Source organism: Pseudorca crassidens, chromosome 2 (assembly GCF_039906515.1).
Source record: "Pseudorca crassidens isolate mPseCra1 chromosome 2, mPseCra1.hap1, whole genome shotgun sequence".
Taxonomy (NCBI): domain Eukaryota; kingdom Metazoa; phylum Chordata; class Mammalia; order Artiodactyla; family Delphinidae; genus Pseudorca; species Pseudorca crassidens.
Window position 1 is genome coordinate 138,972,770 of NC_090297.1, and position 14,207 is coordinate 138,986,976.

General features: G+C 38.7%; 1 protein-coding gene across 3 annotated transcripts in view; it reads left to right on the forward strand.

Annotated features, from left to right (window-relative positions):
- C2H1orf21 (chromosome 2 C1orf21 homolog) overlaps positions 1–14,207 on the forward strand; it is a 247,367-nt gene that overhangs the window by 188,668 nt on the left and 44,492 nt on the right. For all 3 annotated transcript variants that reach the window (XM_067728901.1, XM_067728900.1, XM_067728902.1), the window contains exon 4: positions 7,544–7,620. In XM_067728901.1, the coding sequence (XP_067585002.1) occupies positions 7,544–7,620 (77 nt within the window). The remainder of the gene's footprint in view (positions 1–7,543; positions 7,621–14,207) is intronic.

Here is a 14,207-nt window from a genome sequence, read left to right on the forward strand (position 1 = left end):
GTTTTCGACTATAATCTCTTCAGATATTTTCTCGGGTCCTTTCTCTCTTTCTTCTCCTTCTGGGTCCCCTATAATGTGAATGTTGTTGTGTTTAATGTTGTCCCTGAGGTCTCTTAGGCTGTCTTCATTTCTTTTCATTTGTTTTTCTTTATTCTGTTCCACAGCAGTGAATTCCACCATTCTGTCTTCCAGGTCACTTATCCGTTCTTCTGCCTCCGTTTTTCTGCTATTGATTCCTTCTAGTGTAGTTTTCATTTCAGTTATTGTATTGTTCATCTCTGTTTGTTTGTTCTTTAATTCTTCTAGGTCTTTGTTAAACATTTCTTGCATCTTCTCAGTCTTTGCCTCCATTCTTTTTCCGAGGTCCTGGATCATCTTCACTATCATTATTCTGAATTCTTTTTCTGGAAGGTTGCCTATGTCCACTTCATTTAGTTGTTTTTCTGGGGTTTTATCTTGTTCCTTCATCTGGTATGTAGCCCTCTGTCTTTTCATCTTGTCTATCTTTCTGTGAATGTAGCTTGTTTCTTTTAATTCCTGACATATTAACTTAAAGACTTGGTTCTAGGTTTGTTGGTAAACAAATCTGTTCTGAGCAATTTCTTAAAACTCTGTTTACTTTTTAAAGATTATTTTAAATGTTTTCAATCTACCTTGTGAAACAACTATGTGAAAAATACTCGATGCTTTACAACTGATTTGCTCCACTTAACATTTACTTGATATAAAATGAGGTACATGGTTATATTTTAATTTATAGAAAGAATTTCCATGAAGTTGAGACTTCCCATGCCAATTTCATCACTACTAAATAATTCTAACAAAACACTAATAATTCTAATAATCTCCATGGACAGGTAATTATAATTATGTTGACCTCACGTAATCATGATACCGGTGGGCCCAAGTCAACAGTTGCATTGTGTAGCTTGGGCCTTGCCATTGGCTAGCATCCAGAAATTCTGGTAGAATAAATGTGGCTCAGCTAATCACCATCTCTCTGAAGATAGAAGATACTATTCCTTTATATTTGAAGGAGGTGGTGTCCTACTTGTGTTAATACTACTTAGGAAATCACACAAATTTGTACAACATCAAATGAGATTGTTTTCTCAGAGAGTATATCGTATGGGACACTCCCCAGAAGCTGGAATGATTACTCATTATTTATGTTATAGCTGAACGTGTTCTTATTTTTAAATGTGTGTGTACCCCCCAAAAGTCTCCTAATTCTAGTTAAAGTATTTACCTTTTCTCGTTTTCAGGTACTTTCTGAAATGCAGTGGTTAAAATGCACACACACACAGAGTTTTGTATAGAGGAAAACCCACTGAGAGTTCGTGTTTAGTGCTTTTGTATCTTTTCTCTGTGTGGCCCCTCATTAGCAGGTTCCAGAAGCTAGTACTCCAACTCCCACTATTTTTCTCTAGGCCTCCAGCTTCCTCCATCCATCTGGCCCCTGAGATTTCTTTATAAGACAGAACTTCCTGCCGTTGGGCCCAGAAAAAAGAAAAAGAAATTCCTCCTCACACTTCCAACCCAGACCAACTCTGGGAACCTCCCAGGACCCAGACTCAGTGGGACGACACAGGCAAAGAAGTGATAGGAGGAAAGAAGCTCCTTCCTTCACCAACAGGGAGTGGGGTACTTTCTTCAACTCCCTGAATGCGTTGTGTTGCTTCCTTCAGAATTAAGGAGCTGAAGTTCAAGAGGACTTTGTAAAGAAGCTGTCAGTTTCTCTTGGAATTCTGACTTTCCCTTTAGGAAATGCCCCCCGAGATTGGAAGCAGCAGAATAAATATATTTTGGTTTGACTGTCTTCAACATGAGAGAAGCTAAGAAGAGAATGATAAGTTAACTCTAGACACTGACAAGTGTGTTCTGTTCATAAAGAAATAAAATTGCAAGCAAAGGAGAAGTTGTTTGATTTGCTGTTTAAATAAACCTGTCACTACCTGGCATTAGTTTGCAAACATTTTTGAGAAATGGATGTTTTTGTCCAGCATCAGTTGAAAGCCCCTGAATGTACAGTTCAAGGGATTGCTGCTCTGAGAGACCTTGTTATTGACCCCTGAGGCAGCTCTGCAGAACCCCAGGGCTCAGTTTGAAAACTGCTCTGTGGAAGGCCAAGAGGGAGAATTCTAAGGTACAAAGGTACCTTTTCTCTGAAATAAAAGTCCTCAAACTTTTTTGAGTTAAGAGTCACCTAGGACTCTTGTTTAAAATGCAGATTCCTGGGCACAATCCCAGAATTTGACACTTAGGAGGTATTGTGTAGGGCCTTGGAATCTGTATTTTGACAAGCATCCTAGATGATTCTGATACCAATATGGATGGATCATAAAAACACAGCTCTACAAACTGCCTGCTGAGGGCCCTTTCAGTGGCTTCATCTTAATCCCGCTTGGTCCCAGTTTATTTTAGTACTTATTTTATGAGTGTCAAATGCCATTAAAATAGTTTTTTCTTGCCAAGGGAAATAATATCTTAGTTACCTCTTCCGTCATCTCCCAATTTAGTTCTCTGTTTCTATTCCTGGAGTACCCCAAATGTGGCATGGCTCTCAGCCCTCTCTGTTGGATCTGCTCCATCTGAGACTCCCATCAGTCTCATCCTTCCTCTCGCCTTTCTTGGTTTTGTTTGTTTGCTTGTTGTTTCTTTTTTTCTTTTTTTCTTTTTGCGGTACGCGGGCCTCTCACTGTCGTGGCCTCTCCCGTTGCGGAGCACAGGCTCCGGACGCGCAGGCTCAGTGGCCATGGCTCACGGGCCCAGCCGCTCCGCGGCATGTGGGATCTTCCCGGCCCGGGGCACGAACCCGTGTCCCTTGCATCGGCAGGCGGACTCCCAACCACTGTGCCACCAGGGAAGCCCTGTTGTTTCTTCTTTTAAAGACAGGTCTCTTTAAACTTCTCCTTCCCCAACAAACAAACCCAAAGCAGAAGTTAATTGGTGTTTGTAAACAAATATAAAACTGACTTCTTGATGTAAATACAGCGAGCCAGTAAGCATATATATGCTCCCATGTAGCAAGGTACTAGGTGTTCTGATAGAAAGACATATAAGAACAAATCCAAATAAATAAAATTTGTAAAATAAATAAAGCCCACAATGAGACACCCACTTGAATGACTGTAATTGAAAAGACAATACCAAGTGTTGACAGGGAGGTAGAGAAACTGCAACCATCATGCACTGCTGGTGGGAATGTAAAATGACACAGCCACTTTGGAAAACAGTTTGGTGACATCTTAAATAGTCAAATATAAACTTATCATATAATCTAGCAGTTCCACTCCTTAGAGTCTACCCAAGAGAAATGAAAATGTATGTTCACACAAAGACTTGTATACAAATGTTCATAGCAGCATTATTCATAATAGCCACAAACTGGAAACAGTCCATATGTTCATCAAGTTATGCATGGATAAACAAAATACAGTATATCCATACATTGGAATATTACCTAGCAATTAAAATAAATGAAACACTGAAATATGCTGAAGTATAGATGAACCTCGAAAACATTATGCCAAGTGAAAAATGCCAGATGCAAAAGGCTATATATTGTATGATTCCATTTATGTGAATCTAGACAAAGCAAATTTGTAGAGACAGAAAGCAGATCTGTGGTGGCCGGGGCCTACAGATGAGAACAAATGGGTATGATGAAACTTTTGGGGCTGATCTAACTGTTCTAAAACTGGATTGTGGTGATAATTGCACAGCTCTATAAATTTACTAAAATCATTTAATCATACATTTATAATGGGGGAATTGTATGGAATATAGATTTTATCTCAATAAGGCAGTTAAATATTTTTTCTTAAAGCGTATGCCACAATTAAATAATTGAAAGTTCTTTTCTATGCAAAAGAAATAGAAAGGCACTATATATAATTCAGGTGTGGCCTGCAGACCCCTGGAGTTTCCTGAGATATTCTCAGGGAGTCTTCAAAGTCATTTTCCTAATAATAAAGAAGCTATTTGCCTTTTTGAAGGCAAATAGCTGTTGACATTTGTAGTGATGGTGCAAAAGCAATGGTGGGTAAAACTGCCTGTGCCTTAGCACAAATCCAGGCATTGGCACCACACCTTATTAGTAGTCATAGTAGTACTATTATTAGTAGTACTAATAGTAGTTATTAGTAGTCACCACCACCAAGCATAGTGGAAGAATATATTCTATTTTCACTTAAGAATGCCCTTGATGGGGACTTCCCTGGTGGCGCAGGGGTTAAGAATCCACCTGCCAATGCAGGGGACACGGGTTCAATCCCTGGTCCAGGAAGATGCCACGGAGTAACTAAGCCCGTGTGCCACAACTACTGAGCTTGTGCTCTACACCCCGCAAGCCACAGCTACTGAGGCCCATGCGCCACAACTACTGAGCCTGCGCTCTAGAGCCTGCGAGCCACAACTACTGAAGCCCACATGCCCTAGAGTCCGTGCTCCGCAACAAGAGAAGCCACCGCAATGAGAAGCCCGCTCACCACAACTAAAGAAAGCCCGTGGGCAGCAACGAAGACCCAACGCAACCATAAATAAATAAAATTGATTCTTAAAAAAAAGAATGTCCTTAATGAAGCAGTAGAAATTATTGAAGTTTTTAACTCTTAGATCTTAGATGCATATCTTTTTATTTTTTAATAAGATCTTTATCTCAAGGAAAAGCACTTCTGCAATTGATTGAGTTGCAAGCTGAACTTGCAGCTGTTTTTTTGTGGGACACCATCTCTACTGTAGAAAAAAAGTGCCTGGCAGACAAATTATGGATATTCAGACTTGGGTATTTGGCAAAGAGTTTCTCAAAAATGACCAAATAGAGCCCGTTACTCCAAAGAAAACAATTGTCAGTGTTTGTTGCTGGTCATAAAATTCGAATATTAAACCAAAATTAGAATTTTGGAAAACTTGTATCCACCACTATGAGCTTGACCTTTTGTCAAGACTTTTCTCGTGAGGGACTTCCCTGGCGGTCCAGTGGTTAAGACTCTGCACTTCCAATGCAGGCGGCACGGTTTCGATCCCTGGTTGGGGAACTAAGATCCCGCATGCTGCGCAGTGCAGCCAAAAATTAAAATTAAAATTAAAAAAAGGAAAGATTTTTCTCATGAGATTGATGCTGATTTTAACAAATGTGATTTTTTTCATATTGTGTAATGAAGTGTATCAAAATTTGCAGAATATAGGTAAGAGGTCTTGATACTAAAAACTTTGAGGACTACTGGCCTAGTGGCTAATAGCATGAACTCTGGGGCCATTCTGCATGGATTCAAATCCCAACGCTATTACTTATTACTTGTAGAATCCCAGTAAGTGTTTCACCTCTCCATGCCTCAGCTTCCTCATTTATAAAATGGGGAAAATAATGATACCTATCTCAGAGAGGTATGTGGGCATAAAAGTAAATTAATATATATGTACTTGTGAACGTTAAAATGAGTTGATGTATGCAACCAGTTAGAATAACGTGGTGAGTTGTTACTGATCTTGATGAGTGGTAATTTGTAAAAACAAATACATTATAAGTACAAAATAGATAGAAATCTCTATGTAATTATATATATATTTGTAACCAGGAAATCCCCAGCTGCTTCCTCCCCATCCCCCATGCCCTCACCCCCCCATCTCTTCCTCACCTTGGGTACTCTCACTTCCTGGAAGGGCACGTCTGTGCCTGATGTCCTAAAGTGTCCTCCCCATCTATTGAGTCTCTGTTTGGGGCAGTTCCTTCTTTTTTTAGCAACCACACAATGTGTTTTTAAGGAAGATTTGGTGAGACAGTATAGTTATGAAGGGTACAGTTTAATAAATTGAATAGAAACAGAATATAATTATATGTCTTTGCATTCTTAGAATTAGAAGTCTCTTTCCTGCCTTAGCAATGTTTAAAATTATGATGCATCATTTAAGTTCAAAGAGTTTAGCAAATTATGTGAATAGAGAAAAAGTATAAGGTTCTGTCACATCAAATACATCCATTTTCAGTGCTTAATCCAAGCACACATAAAGTTTAAGGGAGAAAATGACTCATTTGGAGGGAACCTACATCTTCAGCCCTGCAGAGAGACTACAGCTGAGCTATTTTTATCTATGTTTAGAAAAGTTAATTATGTGCTGACATCATTTATTTGTTCTACCAGTATTCGATGAGTGACTCCCATGGAGTGCCAGGCCCCTAGCCAGGCACTGTTGTCCCAGTTGTAAAGAAGGGGTGTGGGTCCCGCCCTCCTGGACTTAGTGCATTAAAGTTTTCTAATTGTTCTCCCACTTTCTTTGTAAAAAAATAAGGTGGTTCATCTGTTGTTCACTGACTACATCAGCAGAGGGAACAGTATATATTTTATACTTTTTAAATCTTCATGAAAACATTCTCGAGTTAAGTGTGAGGTAAATAAGGTAAGCTAGACTGCAAAAGAACTGTAATGATTGTTTCTTCTCCTGGAAGATCACAAACAAAATTACTGTCTATTTTGGAGGACTGACGTTATACAGATATGCTCATGTTTGATGGTAAATAGCAAACGACCAGGCATGTACGTCGTTGCAGTTTCACTGATTTACGTGGCTTCTGCTATCGTAGGAGAAATAATGAGCTCTTGAAAGAGCTCATTTGGGGACCATCTGTTTATGTGCCATCCCACATCAGTCTGCCTGTGGTGAGAATGGTGGGTCGGCCCACAGGACTTTTTATTCCTTACCCCTACCTACCCCAGGTCTTTAATTATTGCCACACCTCAGGTTCCTTGAGTGTATATAGTCACCTGTTAAGTAGGTTTAGAACAGTCCTTCCTTTCATTTTCGGGGGTATATTTAGAGAGCAAATTTTAGAGCACCTTAAATATTTTTTTAAAGATAATGTAAAAGCAGTAGTAGTATTGAGACAGTGTGCTTACTGATATACTTGTATTTTAAGATTTGAGAGTATTTCTTTCCTATGCGGCTGGTTTACTGGGAATAAGAAATCAGATCAGGCTAAAAGCCAAAGAAGTATTTCTGGAATACAGGCTAGTATTGATTTCATTAATTTAATTAAATTCAATCTCAATATTCATTATATATGCAAAATATTGGCTATTTTTAGTCATGTTCTTGTCCCTGTCACTGCTAGGGCCTTATGCAAACTTTATGTGTCAGTAACTGCAGTTGTCTCTCACAAATAAAATGCACAAAGTCACTTAACCTGGGCAAGCAAACAATGGCTGTGGTTGAACTACCGCTGTTCTTTTTCACTAGAATCTTCTGTTCTTTGATTCTCTTACTGTTTTCAGTAACTCCACCTAAAAATCAAATATTACTCACACGTTATTTTCTAAAAGGAGCCATAGCTCTTATAAAAGTTAATTCCTCTTTTCATGACAACGTTCCCTGTTCAAATATTCGGCAGTTCTCCTTGTACTGTGTGACATCTTTGTAAGGACTTTTGTCCTCCCCAACCTCAGAGGCTCCCAAACAAATCTAACGTTTTGTTGATGAAAATTTATGCTCTTGTTTAATTGCTGATTCTCATCTTGTCTTTTACATGTGCGTTTATGTGTTTCAGGAAAAAAGTGCCAGTTCAAATGTAAGACTGAAAACTAATAAAGAGATTCCGGGATTAGTTCATCAACCCAGAGCAAAGTAAGTTCTAGTTCCTATTTTCCTATATTGTCTTTAAAGCTAAAGATGTTTTTAGAGTGAGCTCCATTTTGCTTGCCATGTAACCAAGCCTTATGATAAAGCCTCAGTAATTGAGACAGTGTGATTTAGTCTAATGGAACAAAATAGAGAGACCCAAAACAGACCCACAATATATGACAGAGCTGACACTTCACATCAGTTAGAAGAAAATGAAGGGGAATATCTTTATAACCGTGGGGTAGGGAAAAACTTTGAATAAGTCACAAAGGATGCAAATCTTAAGAAAAATGATTAATTTTTGTGAGTACATTAAAATTAAGAACTTCTGTTTATCAAAATATACTATAGGAGAGTAAAAGGCCACAAAATGATGGAATATATTTACAATACGTATAATTAACAATACTTGGGTTTCCAGAATATATCAAGTAATTCTATGAATCAATAAGTAAAAGACAGAACTCATAGAAAAGCAGGCTAAAGACGTAAACAACCACTTGACTGAAGAGGAAACATGAATAGCTAATGCATATGAAAAAATACCATTTCACACCACAAGATTGGCAAAAATTTAGAAGGCTAATGATACTAAAATGTTTACCAGAATGTAGGGATATAAACTGGTACAATTACTTTGGAAAACAACTCCACTCTCAGGTGTATACCCTAGAGAAACTCTTGTGCATGTGTGCCAGCAGGCATATTTTGAAATGTCCATAGCAGCACTGTTTACATGAGCTCTTAAAGCTCTTGAAGATATGGGACTTTCCTGGCAGTCAGTGGTTAAGACTCCACGCTTCCACTGCACAGGGCGTGGGTTCCATCCCTGGTCGGGGAACTAAGATGCTGCATGCCTCGTGGCGGTGACATGGCCAAAAAAACAAAAACAAAAAACAAAAACAAAAAAACAAAGCTCTTGGAAATAAAACCCAAATGTCCATCAGACATGTAATGGATAACAAAACTGTGGTATTTTCTTATGATGGGAATGCTACATATCAGTGAAAATGAATGACCAATAGCTACCCAGATCAAGATAGAGGAATCTCATGAAATGTAAGGTTGTACCAGTAAGGTAAGTGGAAGTACCTGCCTATGTACAGTTTCATGCATATAAAGTGCAAAAACAGGCAGAGCTAAGCCATATATTATATATATGTACGTGGTAAAACAATAAAGGCAAGCAAGGAAATGAAGAGGCATTGAATTCAGAGTAGTGGTTCTTTCTACTGGATAGAAGACAGTGGGACCAGAGGTTCTATCTCTTAATCTGAGTGGTGGTTACATGCATGTTCCTTTAATTATTATTATTTGAAAATGTGCAAATAACATTTTATGTTTCCTTTTCTATGTGTTAAGTATTTCACAGTTAAAATGCTAAATTAAAATGCTAAAGAGAATAATGAGTAGTTTCTATATTGTTCTAAAACTGAGTCTACCTTGGTGATAAAATGCACTTGCGTGACTTTGAAGTTACCTGCCCTTTCTTCAAAGAAGCTGTAATCCCAGAGGCTGCAAACCTCTTTTGTGTTGTTCTGCCTAAATATGAACAAATTCCCTAGGGGTGCTGATCACACAAGTACATCTGACACAGTCACCACCATCCCCAAATAATTTTAACTAAGACATATATGTAAATCAATATCATAAGTGGAAAAACTTGTGTTCTTTGGTTCTTCCCAGGAGGTTGAGACAAAAATAACATAATCACTTTAACCTGGCTGAGTGTCTGGAACTGCTGCAGCCATGGCTACTGTGATATGGTGGTTAGGACTCTTCAAGGGGTGGTGAATGATCTCAGGGATTGAATTTTTTACTTTCAAAGAAAACTGGACATTTTAAAATCCATTTATCATTTACAGTGTCAGTATAATGGGACAACTGATTTTTTTCACCCTCAGGTAAATGTCATGCTATAATCACAACCTACCTAATCCACTTCACTTGTAATCACTTTTATCTACACTAATTTTATCTGCCTCTGAGGATAGCAGATACCTGATAACACTACCAAATCATCTTTTCATCCAAGCCATTAGATATATGCTCCTTTTAAATGCTTCTAGAAAAAGACTATTGAGAATTTCTTTTTTCCTTTAAAGCAAATACTTACTTAACTTTGACACATTGAAATAGCATGCTTTGCAGACACACATGTGCTGAAGCTTTCAGAGAAGTTGATTAAATTGGCTCATGTGTTTACATTAAAATTATGAAGAAAATCCCCTGTTCTTCACACAGCATAATGCTCGTGTGTGCGTGCGTGTGTGTGTGTATTTTAAACTGTGAGTCAGATCATTGGGTTTCTGGAATTCAACTAAGAAATATTTCTGGAGGGCTAAGAGAAGGATTTTACTTTTTCTACTCATTGACATAATATAGGTTCCAGGAAATTATTCTTTATTATGCAGCTGTATAAAATAAGATGAGGCTTTTTCCCCATGAGTGGAAGGACAATCCCATACCTGATAATGGCAGATGTATTAATAATGAAGGCAGATAATGCTCACATCTTCATTTGATGCACCACGTAGAGCACATTCTTACTGACTTTGTAATCTCAGGCCAGTGACCTTATGTCTGTGAGCTTCAGTTTTCTCCAAGAAAAATGTTGGTGAAAAATCCTGTCTTATAGGGCTGGGGCTTAAATGAAATAACGTATGCCCGGTTCTTATCACAGTGTCTGACACTTGGTAAGAACACCTTAACAATTAGAAAAAACCCAAATGCCCTTTGACAGGAAATTGGATAGATGAACAACACTGTATTCACACAGTGGAATATTAGCAGTTAAAACGAATGCACTGCAACAATGCACAACGCTGGATGGACCCTAGCAGTATAGCACTAGAACAAAGAGTAAGTCCTGCAACATTACACAGAGCATAATGCACTCTATAAAGTTAAAAAAAACTAAAATAAATCATCTGCTTTTTAAGCACATAGAGAAATAGAGTAAAGCTATGTAAAAGGAAAGCAGGGGCATGATGGTTCCCTTGAGTTGGGAGTAACACACGTGGGTGGGACGTAAGTAACCTCTAGGTTCTTGTTAAGATTGCAGCTTTGTAGAGGGAACTTAAGTTCAACATATTAAAGGCCATATATGACAAACCTACAGCCAACATTGTTCTCAATGGTGAAAAACTGAAACCATTTCCTCTAAGATCAGGAACAAGACAAGGTTGCCCACACTCACCACTATTATTCAACATAGTTTTGGAAGTTTTAGCCACAGCAATCAGAGAAGAAAAAGAAATAAAAGGAATCCAAATTGGAAAAGAAGAATTAAAGCTGTCACAGTTTACAGATGACATGATACTATACATAGAGAATCCTAAAGATGCTACCAGAAAACTACTAGAGCTGATCAATAAATTTGGTAAAGTAGTAGGATACAAAATTAATGCACAGAAATCTCTTGGATTCCTATACACTAATGATGAAAAATCTGAAAGAGAAATTATGGAAACACTCCCATTTACCATTGCAACGAAAAGAATAAAATACCTAAGAATAAACCTAAGGAGACAAAAGACCTGTATGCAGAAAACTATAAGACATTGATGAAAGAAATTAAAGACGATATAAACAGATGGAGAGATATACCATGTTCTTCGATTGGAAGAATCAACATTGTGAAAATGACTATACTACCCAAAGCAATCGACAGATTCAGTGTGATCCCTATCAAACTACCACTGGCATTTTTCACAGAACTAGAACAAATAATTTCACAATTTCTATGGAAACACAAAAGGCCCCGAATAGCCAAAGTAATCTTGAGAAAGAAAAACGGAGCTGGAGGAATCAGGCTCCCAGACTTCAGACTATACTACAAAGCTACAGTAATCAAGACAGTATGGTACTGGCACAAAAACAGAAATATAGATCAATGGAACAGGATAGAAAGGCCAGAGATAAACCCACACACATATGGTCACCTTATTTTTGATAAAGGAGGCAAGAATTTACAATGGGGAAAAGACAGCCTCTTCAATAAGTGGTGCTGGGAAAACTGGATAGCTACATGTAAAAGAATGAAATTAGAACACCTCCTAACACCATCCACAAAAATAAACTCAAAATGGATTAAAGACTTAAATGTAAGGCCAGACACTATCAAACTCTTAGAGGAAAACATAGGCAGAACACTCTATGACATAAATCCCAGCAAGATCCTTTTTGACCCACCTCCTAGAGAAATGGAAATAAAACCAAAAATAAACAAATGGGACCTAATGAAACTTCAAAGCTTTTGCACAGCAAAGGAAAACATAAACAACACGAAAAGACAACCCTCAGAATAGGAGAAAATATTTTCAAATGAAGCAACTGACAAAGGATTAATCTCCAAAATTTACAAGCAGCTCATGCAGCTCAATATCAAAAAAAAAAAAAAAAAAACCCAATCCAAAAATGGGCAGAAGACCTAAACAGACATTTCTCCAAAGAAGATATACAGATTGCCAACAAACAAATGAAAGGATGCTCAACATCACTAATCATTAGAGAAATGCAAATCAAAACTACAATGAGGTATCACCTCATACCAGTCAGAATGGCCATCATCAAAAAATCTACAAACAATAAATGCTGGAGAGGGTGTGGAGAAAAGGAAACCCTCTTGCACTGTTGGTGGGAATGTAAATTAATACAGCCACTATGGAGAACAGTATGGAGGTTCCTTAAAAAACTTAAAATAGAATTACCATACGACCCAGCAAACCCACTACTGGACATATACCCTGAAAAAACCATAATTCAAAAAGAGTCATGTACCACAATGTTCACTGCAGCTCTATTTACAATAGCCAGGACATGGAAGCAACCTAAGTGTCCATCGACAGATGAATGGATAAAGAAGATGTGGCACATATATACAATGGAATATTACTCAGCCATAAAAAGAAACAGAATTGAGTTATTTGCAGTGAGGTAGATGGACCTAGAGTCTGTCATACAGAGTGAAGTAAGTCAGAAAGAGAAAAACAAATACCGTATGCTAACACATATATATGGAATCTAAAAACAAAAGGTCATGAAGAACCTAGGGGCAAGACGGGAATAAAGACACAGACCTACTAGAGAATGGACTTGAGAACACAGAGAGGGGGAAGGGTAAGCTGGGACAAAGTGAGAGTGGCATGGACATATATACACTACCAAAGGTAAAATAGATAGCTAGTGGGAAGCAGCCGCATAGCACAGGGAGATCAGCTCGGTGCTTTGTGACCACCTAGAGGGGTGGGATAGGGAGGGTGGGAGGGAGGGAGATGCAAGAGGGAAGAGATATGGGAACATATGTATATGTATAGCTGATTCACTTTGTTATAAAGCAGAAACTAACACATCATTGTAAAGCAATTATACTCCAATAAAGATGTTAAAAAATAAATAAAAATCGCAGCTTTGGTTTTTTGTTTTGGTTTCATGGGTGCTTATTATACTGTTATTTTTTAAAATAACTAAATAAAAGTGAGCCATGAACTACTAGCTAGGGTGTGTCCTGCTGTGAGGATTAGGATTACCCCACTGCCCTGAGGTGCAATTGAAAAGTAGTAATGATGATCATGAAGAAATAACTGTGGGGCTTCCCTTGTGGCGCAGTGGTTGAGGGTCCGCCTGCCGATGCAGGGGACGCAGGTTCGTGCTCCGGTCCGGGAGGATCCCACATGCCGCGGAGCGGCTGGGCCCGTGAGCCATGGCCGCTGAGCCTGCGCGTCCGGAGCCTGTGCTCCACAACGGGAGAGGCTACGACAGTGAGAGGCCCGCGTACCGCAAAAAAAAAAAAAAAAAAAAAAAAGAACTGTGTTTAGGCTAAGATTTGTCAGGAGTAATGGAATTTCATTTTTGCAGGTGAAGTGTTTGGGAATTAAGACCTTGCCTTCTTATACTTTCGCAGCTTAGGTGTTTATTGTTTGGAAGCTTATTTTTTTAAGTCACTTAAAATGGGAGCCGTGTATCTTTCAGCTCTAGAGCTCCTTTTGTCCACCTTTCCTTCGTTTGATTACTTGTCATTAAGATTCCATAGCATCATCACCCTAGTCTCAGGAAACTGACAAGTCACAGAAAGAAGAGCCTCTGATGGCAGGGTTAACTCACAAGAGCTTTGCTGGGACCCCTGGGAGCCACAAGAATGCTCCAGGGTATAAATGGAGTATAATCTATCAAAATTTTGAGTCACTGTGTTGTACACCCGAAACTAATATAATATTGCAAATCAACTATACCTCAATAAAAAAGAAATGTTCCAGGGGAGCATTGTGTTTTCCAAGGTGGGATTTTAGTAATTAGAGAGAAATAGGAATAGCCGAAATTGTTAAGCTGTAGTAGTTAAATCCCAACATACAGGCTTTTAGAAAAGATTTTTAGATCTAATTAATCTTAGCATCAAGTATTCATACCTTTTTTTGTTTTGTTTTGTTTTGTTTTGCGGTACGCGGGCCTCTCACTGTTGTGGCCTCTCCCGTTGGGGAGCACAGGCTCCAGACGTGCAGGCTCAGCGGCCGTGGCTCACGGGCCTAGCGGCTCCGCAGCACGTGGGATCCTCCTGGACCGGGGCACGAACCCGTGTCCCCTGCATCGGC